Source organism: Carcharodon carcharias, chromosome 31 (assembly GCF_017639515.1).
Source record: "Carcharodon carcharias isolate sCarCar2 chromosome 31, sCarCar2.pri, whole genome shotgun sequence".
Taxonomy (NCBI): domain Eukaryota; kingdom Metazoa; phylum Chordata; class Chondrichthyes; order Lamniformes; family Lamnidae; genus Carcharodon; species Carcharodon carcharias.
Window position 1 is genome coordinate 28,288,496 of NC_054497.1, and position 13,262 is coordinate 28,301,757.

The 13,262-nt window shown below is 42.8% G+C and overlaps 1 protein-coding gene across 4 annotated transcripts in view; it reads left to right on the top strand.

The window, feature by feature from the left end:
• zc3h7bb (zinc finger CCCH-type containing 7Bb) overlaps positions 1-5,112 on the top strand; it is an 89,796-nt gene extending 84,684 nt beyond the window's left edge. For all 4 annotated transcript variants that reach the window (XM_041177889.1, XM_041177890.1, XM_041177888.1 and 1 more), the window contains 2 exons: positions 2,034-2,197; positions 4,850-5,112. In XM_041177889.1, coding sequence (XP_041033823.1) covers positions 2,034-2,197; positions 4,850-5,039 — 354 coding nt within the window. In that variant the 3' untranslated portion in view covers positions 5,040-5,112. The remainder of the gene's footprint in view (positions 1-2,033; positions 2,198-4,849) is intronic.
• The last annotated feature ends 8,150 nt before the right edge of the window (positions 5,113-13,262 follow it).

Sequence of the window (13,262 nt, forward strand, 5' to 3'; positions counted from 1 at the left end):
TTTAGCAGTTGGTTTGGAGTCACTTTGTTCTGCAGGGTATCTGAAGAAGCTGTCCTGTTTCCTTTCCTCCAGCAACAGAGAAAGAGAGAGAGAGAGACTTTGCCTGCAGCTGCAGGAGTGACTAGGTGGTCTTCTTCTTCTGTCAGTCTCGCAGCACACCAGCACACACTGCACTGCTCTGCAGCTTGCTTTTTAACCCCTTTTCCCTATGTGTTCCTGTAAGGGAAAGAAACCATGTCTTGTGCCCAGAGTCTTCTTTGATCGCTGACCATTTTACACATTTTGAGATATGAATCAACAGGAGATGGGTTTTAGATGACTGCCGGGACATGGTAATCAGTCCTTTGTCTCTTCAACCACAGGAAATTAAAGTTCAGTCTTTTGTATCTTTCCTATCTCCCTTTTAAGTGTGTCTGCTTGAAGAAGGCCACGGCACCTTTTCAGGTGTGACATTCCATGTTCTCTCAGGACAGGTCGGCCAGTATAATCCACATAGGAATTTTCCAGAAAATGGTCACTTTACATGATCAGCCATCTTTTGCTTAGTGTCCTTGCTTGTCTTTCTTTAAAAACTTACAGTCTTCTGTAAAAAGTTCAATATGCCTGTAAGTAATTCATGGCTGTAATCACATTTTCATGACACGTCTCATCCAAAAGACAAGTGCAGCACTCCCTCGGTACTGCTCGAGTGTCAGCCTGGGTAATGCACTCAAAATCTTGTGTTCATAAAGCACCTTCACATAGAAAAACATCCCAAGGAGCACAAGAGGTGTAATCATACCAAAATTGGTGATCAAAAGCCTGGTCAAAGAGCTGAGTTTTAAAGTGCGTCTTAAAGGAGGAGACGGGGATCAATTGTGTAAGTTTAGAGAGGGATCCCCAGAGCTTGGAACCTAGACAACTGAAGGCAAGGTGCCAATGATTGGACAAAGAGATGGTGGGTGCACAAGATCTGGAATTGGCTACCCAATAAGCTATGTCCTGACACAAGTGCAAAGCACTTTAGACTGCTTCTTCATGCACTTGAGATGCATCGTTCATATTAAGGTTTGGAGTTCTTAAAAAGCCTTTCCTCCCAATGCATTGTAACCCACCTCTGGCCAAACTTCAAACAAGACAACTGCATCCATTTCATTCCTTCCCATTTCAATTTTCTTGCCAGGTCTCTCGAAGGCGCTGAAGTTCTTTGGTTAATGTTCTCCAGGGTTGTACTTCACATGTGTGCCTGGTCAGTGAGGGTCAGTAGGTTATCTGAAAACTGAGCACAACACAGCTAAGCTCAATCTGAACTTGTCCAGTATCAACCCAAGTGCAAGTACCACCAGACATTGACCAGTCTTATCTCCTCTCCTTTCTTTATCTAGTCCTGGGTGGCCACGGCTAATTGTGTTGCTCTCTGTTGTTATCCTGGCTGAGAGCAGCTACACCAGCATAGACTGGGAATTGACCCATGAACTCAGGATGTATGGTTCAAGTATCCTGTCCACTTGGAAAATGTGCTATTAGTGGGAGTGTTGCTTGATCAATTCCATTCTGTTATTTTCCCTGATAGAATCTTGCCTTTTAGCCTTGCGCCCTCACCAATGACACCATTGTTACCTGCACATTTGTAGCACCTTTAGCAAGGTCAAATACCCCGTTGTACTTCACAAACAAAAAGGACAGTGGGCAATAAACACCAAACAGTGGAAACTATGGGGACAAAGGGCATGATGAGAGAGGTGGTCTTTTTGGAGGTCTTAGAAGGGGATGAAAGAAGGCAGTGGGATTGGAATGAGAATTTCAGATTGACAGAACTAGGCTGGCTCAGGACGCTGTCACTGAGAGTGGTTTAGAGGCCAAGAGGTTGTGAAGCAGGCCAGGTTCAGAAGAAGAGAGGGCAGGCTGCGATGTAGCACTGAAGGAGGTTGTAGAAATTGGCTAGGGGCAAAACCACAAGGTCCTAAGACTAAAACAATCCTGGTTCAAGGATATATGTTGGCTTGGTTATATCCTTCCCCTCTCTAACCTGCCGTGTCATCACATTCCAATAGATCGGCTACCACTGCTGGCTTTGTGGGAAAAACAGCAACAGTGAGAAGCAGTGGGCAAAACACATCACGTCAGAGAAGCACAAAGACAAGGTGTTCAACTCCGAGGATGATCAGAACTGTTGGCAACATCGTTTCCCTATGGGAGAGTTCAGGCTGTGCGAGAGGTGAGGCATGGGGCAGATGGAAGGAAAGCAAGAACCAACTGTGCATAGGACAGGAGCCAAAACAAACATAGTCAGCAGTCATCATTTATGAATGGTTATTGTTTTAATGGGGATGTAGCACTTTCTGAAAGGACTAGCCAGCAGTAAAAGGTGAAATAATTACAAAGATTCATTTCAGGTGATTGGGAAAAGGATTCTTGATAGCTGTGCACAACAACAGTAATTATTTTTATTCATTCACGGGATGTGGATGTCACAGACAAATGTAGCATCTATTGCCCATCCCTAATTGCCCTTGAGAAGGTGGGAACATATAATTGGCGAGTGAATCTCAACACAGATAAATGTGAGGCATTACATTTGGCAAGAAATATGAGGGTGCATATTATTTAGAAAACAATCTAAAAGGGGTAGGGGAACAAAGGGATTTGGGAGTACAAATACCTAAATCACTAGAAGTTGTGGTACAAGTTAAGGGAATTTTTTTTTTTAAATAGCAAACCAAGCTTATTTCCAGGGGGTTAGAATTTAAAAATAAGGAATTTATTTTAAATCTGTATCAAACTTTGATTAGAATTCACCTGGAGTACTATGAGCAGTTCTGGATGCTATATTACAAAAAAGATACAGAGACACTGGCAAAGGTGTCAAAAGATGGATTATGCCAAGAATGGCAGAGGTATAACTATCAGGAGAGGATGGACAGGTTGGGTCTCTTTTCACTTGAAAAGAGAATGCTGAGGGGTGACCCATAGAGGTCTTAAAAATTATAAAAGGCTTGAAAGAGTAGGCACAGAGAACATGTTTCCACTGTGGGAATGAACAAAACTAGAGGCCATCAGTGTAAGATAGTCACCAAAGAATCAAATCGGGAATTCAGAAGAAACTTTACTCAGACAGTGGTGAGAGTGTAGAATTCGCTACCACAGGGAGCGGATGAAGTGAATAGTATGGCTGAAATTAAGGAGAGGCTAGCTAAGCGTATGAGGGAAAAGGAAATGGAGGGTAATGCTGATAGAGTTAGATGAGGGACAAGGTGGAAGGAGGCTCAAGTTGAGCATTACTGCCAGTGTGGACGGGTTGGGCAGAATGATCCTGTTTCTCTATTATATATTCTGTGTAATCCTATGAATACTAGCTTGCTAGGTCATTTCAGAGGGCATTTAAGAGCCACCCAAGTTGTTGTGGGTCTGGAGTAGCATGTAGGCCAGACTGCGTAAGGATGGCAGGTTTCCTTCCCTAAAGGACTTTAGTGAACCAGATGGCTTTGAATGACAATCTGGTAGTTTCATGGCCACTATTCCTGACACGAGATTTTTTGTTTCCAGATTTAGGTAATGAATTGATTTTAAATTCCCCAGGTGTTGTAGGACTTGAACTCATGTCTTCAGATTATTAGTTTTGGCCTCAGGATTACTGAATCCAGTAATATAACTGCTATAAAAACAAAAAAATTGCGGATGCTGGAAATCCAAGACAAAAACAGAATTACCTGGAAAAACTGCTATGATGCTGTACTCTTTTCAGTGCATTTAGGAATTCCACTGCTCAGTATTTTCATTTACAATTTCATCCCTATTTCCATTTATGACCTCACTGGCAATATTGCAAGGAGGTCTTCATATAAGTGTGCTTCCTGCCATGATTTGACATAGAACAAACTACCTCTTCCTCCTAGTTAGTTTTATTGAAAAATAATAGCAACAACCCATAGCTCAAGACACTACTAAGGGTCAAAGAGTGGGTAGATGACAAGGAAGGAAGGAAGCCACAGTAAGATGATACCAAGTTTAAGTTTTTTTAAAAAGCCTGAAGTTCATAGGGAAGACTGAATAGGGTAAGGATGTCCAGAGTTTTGAGGCCCTAAGAAAGAATGAGTTAAAGTAGGAGATAGTACAGGAGTCAACACAGGAGGATTCAAGCAGAGAGCTGTCTGAAGTAGAATATTTTCCATCGCTTACACTATTTCCCCCCAACACCCCCCTGTATCCCTGACAACTGCCTGTGTAGCACTGACTATTTGTCATTACCATAGGCTTCACTTGCAAAAGCGCCTCTTAAAGTTTATTAAACATTATTTTGGGTAGTTCAAGCATTTGTTGGCACCTCTCTTTAGTCCCATTCACAGCATCCTGTAACCGGACACTTTCCAACTCCAGTTTATAAAGTTAAGGCATTCCAAACCTTGCAGTTAACCCCTAACAAAGATGAATGAGCAGACTTGCCCCGTCGAACCAGAACAAGGCACCTTCCCTCCTCCACTCCCCTCCCTCAAAAAGCTGCTGAGGTGGGGGACCAATGAGAATGCCAAAACTGGGATTGATAGATGGGCTGGATATGACAGGATATGGAACCAGGGCAGGTAGATGTTGAAATATCAATCAACTACGGGGAATGGAAGAACAAGTTAGGTAAACACATGAGAGAGAAAGGAATAGTTTGTTTTGTTGATAGGGTGAGGTGAAACAAGTTGGGAGGAGGTTCCTACAGAGCATGAGCAGAGGTGTGGACCAGTTGGGCCGATTGGCCTGCTTTCTGTATTGTACATTCTGTATAATTCCATGATCTAGTTGAACAAGCCTGAGGGGCTGAATGGCCTCCTCCTGTTCCCATGTCCCTGTATCTGTATTTTAACTCTTTCCTTTTCCCCAGGCAAAGGAAGAAATGCTGTCCTGATGGCGATAAATGCCGATTTGCCCACAGCCAGTCAGAGCTGGAAGAGTGGATGGAACGCAAAGACTTAATGAAAATGAAACTTGCCAAAGCCAGGAAGGACATGCTGATCGCGCCAGACGACAATGATTTCGGCAAATACAGTTTTTTGATGAAGGACTTAAATTAATGGATAAAACCGGTTCAGTTTAATTATCACTGCAACCTTTTTAAATTTAAAGAAAAAATTGCATTTGGTAAAATGATGGGTACAGTCATAAATCGTGACCTTACTACACCGAGGTGACCCCTGTTGCCTCGCATGCTGCGTTTTTCTCTTGTCTTTAATTGCAATTGTAACAAGGCAGGAGCAGCTTTAAAACAAAAAAACAAGTCCTTAAAGCTCTTACAGATGGGTTGGATGCTGCTGGGGGTGGGCAGGGGAGGAGGCGAGGTCAGTAAGTTTGGCGTCTGTGTTACAGTGACAGATTGGTTTACAAGGGCACGTTACATTATAGCCATAGCGATGGCTCAGTGAATCAACCCTGAGAAGAGCTGAGCCGTATTGACCAGAAAGACACTGGGATCAATGCACTTGAGTTAGCTGATCGCAGAAAGTGTGATAGATGCACAGGAAAGGACCCGATTTGACTTCGAGGACAGAAAGAAAATAGAGAGCAGGGTTTCCACATCTGATAGTTATCAGTCTGTGCACGTGTGTGTGTGTGCGTGTGTGTGTGTGTGTGTGTGTGTGTGTGTGTCTTGCAGTGAGTACAAGTGCACCAACTATTTCTAAACAATTGACACTTGGGCATGTTATCAGTGGGTACAGTATCCCTGCAAGGGGGAAGTGCTTTGGAGAGAGAAAGGGAAGAAAATTTGCAATAGCCTAAGATGGAGGATCACAACGAGAAAGACTAGGAGCTAACTTTATCAGAGTGAGATAGGTCAAAATAGTTTACATTTTTAAATTTGTGTATTTATCTCATTTTAGCATTGCTGTTTAAAAGGTGCACTGAGACCTTTGATCTGTCAGCAGAGCTGCTGATGTAGAGTAGTCAGTCAGATTTAACATTGTACTGCTGTTGAGAGCATCTCCTGAGCTGGTTTCAAAGGAGAAATGGAGCAGCTCTTTAAAGGCTTCAGCCAGTGCACCTGTCCTGTCTTTCCCCCTCCCGTTTTCATCCCTGAAGTCTCTGACTCCTGGAGATATCTGGCGCAATTTGTCATTCTTAATGCTTGAAGATAGGCTGTAAGGCTAGCAGACCATCTGGTGGCTGCACTCACCAATTCTACGTGCATGTTTCCCAGATTAACGATCAGGAGCAGAAACCCTGCCTGACTTTGTTTTCATCCCCCATTGCCTAGTCCAGTGGCATTGAGGCTAGCAGTTGTACTGTCAGCACAAGATCAGCTAACTCACGGCATAACCTTCCTGGTGCCTGACTCAGTAACATTCTGATTATTCCCTCCTCCATCCCCACCCCCTTTCTGTTTCCCCCTTCCTTTTGTTTTTTCCAATAAATTATATAGATTTTTCTTTTCCCACCTATTTCCATTATTCTTAAATATTTTTAAATCTTTTATGCTTCCCCCACCCCCACTAGAGCTATACCTTGAGTGCCCTACCATCCATTCTTAATTAGCACATTCGTTTAGATAATATCACCAACTTTAACACTTATGTGTTCTTTTGTTCTGTTGTTTGTGACATCTTTTGATGATCTGCTTCTATTACTGCTTGTTTGTCCCTACAACCACACTCCCCCCTCCACTTCTCTCTCTCTCCCCACACCCAAACCCCCCCCCAACCCAAACAACCCCCCCCCACCCACACACCTTAAACCAGCTTATATTTCACCCCTTTCTTGGACTCACTCAAGTTCTGTTGAAGGGTCATGAGGACTCGAAACGTCAACTCTTTTCTTCTCCGCCGATGCTGCCAGACCTGCTGAGTTTTTCCAGGTAATTTTGTTTTTGTTTTGGATTTCCAGCATCCGCAGTTTTTTTGTTTTTGTTTTTATTTCTGATTATATCAACAGGGGCCACTGGGAAAGTTTATTGAACAGAAAGGCCATGATCTAGAACTCCTTTTTAAATGCTGGAAATGGAAGGCAGTAGGATTGAGATTCTAAAAGGATGAATTAAATGAGCCAAAAGAGCTTCATCATTAAAATGTATCTTTTGGTGAGAAAGAAAATGGGAGGAGAGAGACATTGTTCATCGGAAATACTTCTCTCCCACCTCCCTGCCACCCATCAAAACCACTTTTCTTTTAAGTTTGATCAGCTCCTCCTAGTTATCTATTAGAACTGGGAGTTTGTATACAAGAACAGGATCTTAGACCATTTATTTCAATTGACCGGTGTCAAAGTTTGAAGATACAACTGCCCCTCTCATAACCTTTAATTTGTGTTCTCTGCCAAATACCTACTCAACTCCCACTATCTCCCCAGACAATCCACTCCATATGTTCATTGCCTTCTGTGTAAAGCAGTTGAATGCTCCACGCAAGTCTCCTCAGCATGACCCACCACTCCTTTCTCTGTCATGTACATTGTATTCTATTCACCTTCAACTACTCTCTGTGATAAGGAGTTCCACATTCTCACCTTTCTCTAGATAAAAGAAGTTTCTCCCAAAGTTCTTTATTCCATTTCTTATATTTATGACTTCAAGTTTAGGACTCCACACAAGTGGAAAGATGTTCGTTTATGGTCTACCCTATCAGATTCTTTGTCAGGCTAACTAGAGAAAGGGTCCATCAGTGTGACTGTGGACACAAGTTGGTGCATTACTCTATGGCCTTCACTGGCTTCACGACAACAACCATTGCACAGCCTGATGCTGAATAGAGTCAGTTGGTACTGTGAGTGCCCCATTCCTTGCCCAATTTAATTTGCACAGCTCCATGTCCCAACAATTCACGTTGGGATGTTATAACTTTCTGTAATGTCGTTTCTTGCATATTTGTAACCATTTCACACATTCATACTTTGAGCAATATACCCCAAGGCTGTCTTAATTCAAACCAAACTAATGCTTGGAACAATATGAAATGCTGTACTTACAGATTAGAAACATCATGTTCCAGTGAAAACTATGCCACAAAGAGCAGCATTACAGAAGTATCTAACATTTCATGGAGTAGTGCAAGCAGCATGGTGTGAGGATTAAGAAACTCATTCAGTGCTCAACCTCACCTTCAACCAGAAATGACCCATTGTCAGACAACACATGGACTCATACAGGGCTCTGCAGGGAGTGACAGAACTGGGGAGAATCAAAGAGAGAGACACTGAGAAGCTAGGCAAAGATGGAGTTAGTAAGGTGAAGTGACTTTTAGAAGAAAGCAAGTGTGAACTTTGGATCAGCTTATGGCCTCAACCCTGAGCTAACTTGCTTCAGAACAGGAGGAGACCATTCAGCCCCTCAAGCCTATTCAGCCTGCCATTGAATTAGGTCATGGCTAATCTGTATCTTAACTTCATTTACTCACCTTGGTTCTGTAACCCTTAACATCCTTCAAACCCTGTAAGATGTCCAGTTGATGTTTGCGGCTGATGGTTTTAGACTACCTGTTGCTTTTCTCCTGCCGGTAGCAGGACACACAAATCATGTAACTTGAGTTGTAGAGGAACTGCAGCGTGAGCTTTGATTGCAGTGAAGTTTTATTTTGCTACCAGCAAACTCAGGAGAAAACTCATAGGCACGGGAAAAAAAAAATCATGGCTCCATTTGTCACCTTCAATCTTCATAACATTCTGCTCAATGTCATTAATTGGGGTTGTAGTGATGGGTGTGCTTGCGCGCGCGTGTGTGTGTGTGTGTGTGTGTGTGTGTGTGTGTGTGTGTGTGTGTGTGTGCGTGCGTGTGTGCGTGCACTAGCTTTTCACAAGTGGCCTTGGTGCAAGGTTAGTTTGTTTTCGAACATGTTGGCTCATTGTTCGTTTCCTTTGCCTGTAATGCTGTGCAATAAGAGTTTGTTCAATTTTATTTTTGTCATAGCCATCCCAGAGTGCTTCTGTTTTTAGTAAACTTCTGTTTACTAGTTTTAAATATATATATATATATTAGACATGGCTGTTTGACTGACAATCAGGCATTGAGACCTTTCCCTGTTGGTGAGGGGAGGTGCTGCGCTTTGGAGTTGGACATGTTGCCTGACCAATGGCGGGAGTGAATGTATGTGAGGTTGGTGGCAGGACTTCGTATGATGATGCCTCCAGGAATGTGGACATGTATTGGCAACCCGAGCCTTGTCTGAAGCAGAAGGAATTGGAGGAAGCAAGGCTTCTTCCAGCACAAATGCTGTCCAGCTTACCGTATAAAAAAAATCTCCCAGCAGCATAGTCCAGAACTGGACAAGTGACAGAACCCTACTTGCAGAGAGAGGTTTGGGGAATGGTGTGGTTCATCATGGCAAAGTGCCCAGTCTCTCATTCTGCCTTCCTTGAGATAGCGAGGTGGCAAATTAGTGATGTAGCAATGGTACACCTACCTGTTTTTATGTACGTTAATAAGACTTAAATATATTGCTCGCTAATATTCAATAAGTTAGTTAATAGATAAACCTGGTTCAGTTAAGTGTTTATCTGCAACCATTTCTTACTTTAAAATCTTTCTAAGCAAATTGCAAACTTTGAATATTATGTAATAAGTAATAATTGCTTCAGATGTGCATTCTTTCATATAACGTTATGACTATTATACTTTGATAAGATTAGGTGGATGGCAAGAAACTTCTTAAATTATAATGTGATATATCATGAAGAAACGCAAGATAAGACTAATCACTGGTTTTAGTGTTTGGCTGGTAATGAGAATTCAAGGCTTGAGTGAAATTAATGGGAGGCCTGAATGCGTTTGGGAGGAAGAAAATAAAGTAAAAATAAGGATTTGCCTTGGGATGTTACATTTGGCCTTTGACCTAGGATTCCTGGTCACTTCCAGTGAGCCCCTGCTGCAAGGTGGAGGTGAGGTTAAGATTTGGCCTTGAGGTGCTGCCCTCTGCTGTCAAATAGCCTGCTGGATCAGACGTGTGAATGACATCTTGGGTCAGGTAGCCAGAAGACCAGCAGAGCCCTGGGGCGGTACACCCATTTCACCTTCAGGAAGAACCTGTGACTGATGAGAGGAATATATTGGGCCCAGCCCGGGATTGCACAGCAGTCCTGAGTGCGCCTTTGTCATCTCGTCGCCCTGGGCTGTCTGTGGGAGACAGAGCGAGCTGGGCAGAAACCTGGTGCAGGTCGGCAGACTGCACACTTTGCTCAGGAATGACATATGGTTCACTAGGTGACCTCAAAGAGAAAGAGGTTAGAGGGACAAATTTAAATGACTTCTATTTTATTACCAGTGTAAACAAAAATCTAATTAATTTATCCTACAGTTAACAAAAACTGACGCGACTGTTCGGGTTTGTTTAGTTCAGAGAGCAGCATGGGTGATTTGATTTACATTTGGTGAGTGGAATTAATTATAACGAGTGCTTAGAGAAACTTGAATTATTCAAGCAAAGAAAGTTAAAAGGAGATTTGATCACTCTATTCAAGATTGAGATTTGATCAAGTAAATCGTGGAGAAACAGTTGGTGAATTGGTAATTAAAGATCGTAAATTTAAGGTCATTACTGAAAGAATGAACAGAGAGATTAGGAGAATATTTTTAGAATAATATTTTAATTGAGATACGAATTGCCCTTCCACAACTGCTTTTAAAGTTGAAGTGGATAAATATTTTAAATGTTTTATTTAGAAGGGCAAAGGATGAGGACAGGAGAACGTGAGAAAACATCCCCTAGAAAGTTAGCAATGGACCAGAGGGCCCCTGAAATTCTCCAGTGTCTTCTCTCTGTGCTGTAAGTGAAATGAGGCAGGACTTGTGTTTCCTCTCGATTCTAACTCTATCACAAATCCTAGAGTCAGCTGGTTTAGGCTGTGTTCTTGGCACCAATAGGCTAGATATTTGGAGTGGTAGGCCAGCACATTGGCACAACATGCCAAGTTTCAAAGGCAGAATGCACTTAAAAGAGACAAGATCATCAGGGAGTGGCAGAAAAAATTAGATAATTTCACTGACAGGGAGTTGGAGCATCAATCATAGTAATTCACTTCAACTCTCACTTCAACTGCAGCCACCAGACATCCACAAACGAGCCATAATCCAGTGGGGATTGCAGGATTGTAAATCCAGACAGGGGCGCTCAACAGGGTAACCCCTCCCACACCCCAAACTAATAAGCACTGAGATCAAGTGCAGCAACCCCAACTCCAGGCATGAGGTCCATTCACCCACTGACCGAAACCTGGTGAGAGCAGGGAAAGAAGGGGATTTCTGGGTTGTTTTTTTTTGAATGGTTCTATTCCTAAACTGATGGACTTAACCTGCTGTCTGAAGCTTTGTCTCATCTGAACATTGAGTCCGAGGACATGACAGTACAACCCCAGCCAGACTGTTGAATTGGAGCAGGGGTGGGAGGATGAGAAAAGAACAAGATCAGTATGGGGAACCCCTTCTTCACCTTCACTGATGTTCAGAACCTCTGGACTCTCATTTCAGCCATTGTTTGCCTGCAATTAAGATCATGTCGGTCATGTTTTAATACTCATAAATACTCATAAAATGCTCATAAAGTCTCTTACTGTGATAATGTGTTGGGGCCATCTGTGATTGTACACAGGATGTTGACACTCTTTGTACACTTTGTCTTAAAATGTCTCCTTCTAAGAGAGCATGTGACCACTGGGTGGCCCCTCATAGAATGGAGAGAGTAAATAATAATGATTCCCTGCAGGCCTGTGCTGATGCAGAGACTGCTTTTAATGAATAGGTAAATGTAAAATCCATAAAATCGTTGTGGATCAGCATTTCAAATGGTTTGAATAGAATTATGGAAACTAGTGTGAGCAGTGAACTATAATCTTACAGCATGCAATGGGTAAAGATTAAGTGTTATTCATGTGCCCATACCTACAGAGAAACCTGCTTCAATGGTCACTTGGAGTCTGAACCACTGCCCACCCCATTCAACCATTATAAGTTGCTAGCCAAATGCAGTGCTATCGGAGAATCATGTAGCACAGGAGGAGGTCAGTCAGCCCATTGTGAGCCTGCCAGTTCTTTGAAAAGGGCTATCCAATCAGTCCCACTCCTATTTAACCCGACGCCAGGCAATTTTTAAATTCTCTTTCAAGTATTTATCTAATTCCCTTTTGAAAGTTTATATGAATCCACTTTCAGATTTTAATAACTCGTTCATTTTTTTTAAAAAAACTGCTCTCCTCTCTGCTGCTTATGTTAGTTATCCCTGCAATGCTTGTTGGTTTGTATAGTCTCTTCCCTGCCAGACTTGGAACTTTGTACACCTGGTAGTCGGAAATGAAAGGTATTTTGGAAAATTGGAAGAAATCTATGGGGACTGGATGAATGGCCATTTGCATGAGGTCCTGTCACTGGTGGCTCAGCAGTTTGGCATCCCCCCATCTCTCTGGGAGTGCAGCCTCAGAACTTTGGAGGGGTCCGATGAGATTGTCTGCTGCACTTCTTCTGATGGCTGAACAAGCCAATTCTGGAAAGGCAAAGTCTGCCACAAGTACCTGACATGAAGCTGTCCCTTGCCAGTGACGCAGGATAATCTCTGCTAACGCTTTGTGTGCAGGGCTGGCACCTGCTTTTTCGTGATGAGCAAACTCCTGCCCAGGGCTGGTGTCACCATTTCCATCAGTCATCAGTCAGAGTGCATCTTGTGATTTGTCACTTGTCTCCCTCTGGCCACTAAGGACAGCACTGGGTGGGAGTGTAAACTGGGGGAGAGCATTATCCTGCCCATTCCTGCCCCCCACACACACACACACACACACACACACGCACACACCCGCCCCCCCATCCCATTTTCCCTGCTCCTCACTTCCAAAGTTGGCACAAACTATCTCAGCTCTGGATCAGCATTCCAGTGTAATGGATTAATCCAATTACAAAGGTCATAGTTTAACTTCAGCCTCACAAGTGTCCATTTGATGCAGACTTGACTGTAAGTTCCTTGATGCTACCTGTATTAATGGGATAATGTTTCCAAACGAGCGTATTTTGTTGAGATAAGGGTTTAATCCCCAAAGGTTTAATTCTGTAAGGACATTCCTATTCAGAAGATTCTCTTTCAGTTTAATAAATGTTTCCTCTTCACATGACTTCAGATCTACTTGACTGATCTCACATCATCATTTAAATCACTCACTTTTCAGATGGTTGGTACCTGATTACTGCCTTCACAACTGGGATGAGCAACTTTATTTTTCATGTTTGAATTTTCACTCTATATAAATATACCCGAGACCAAGGTCCTAGTTTATCAGGCGGTAGCGATCCCTGTCCTATATGCTTCAGAGACTTAGACAATCTACGGCAGGTACCT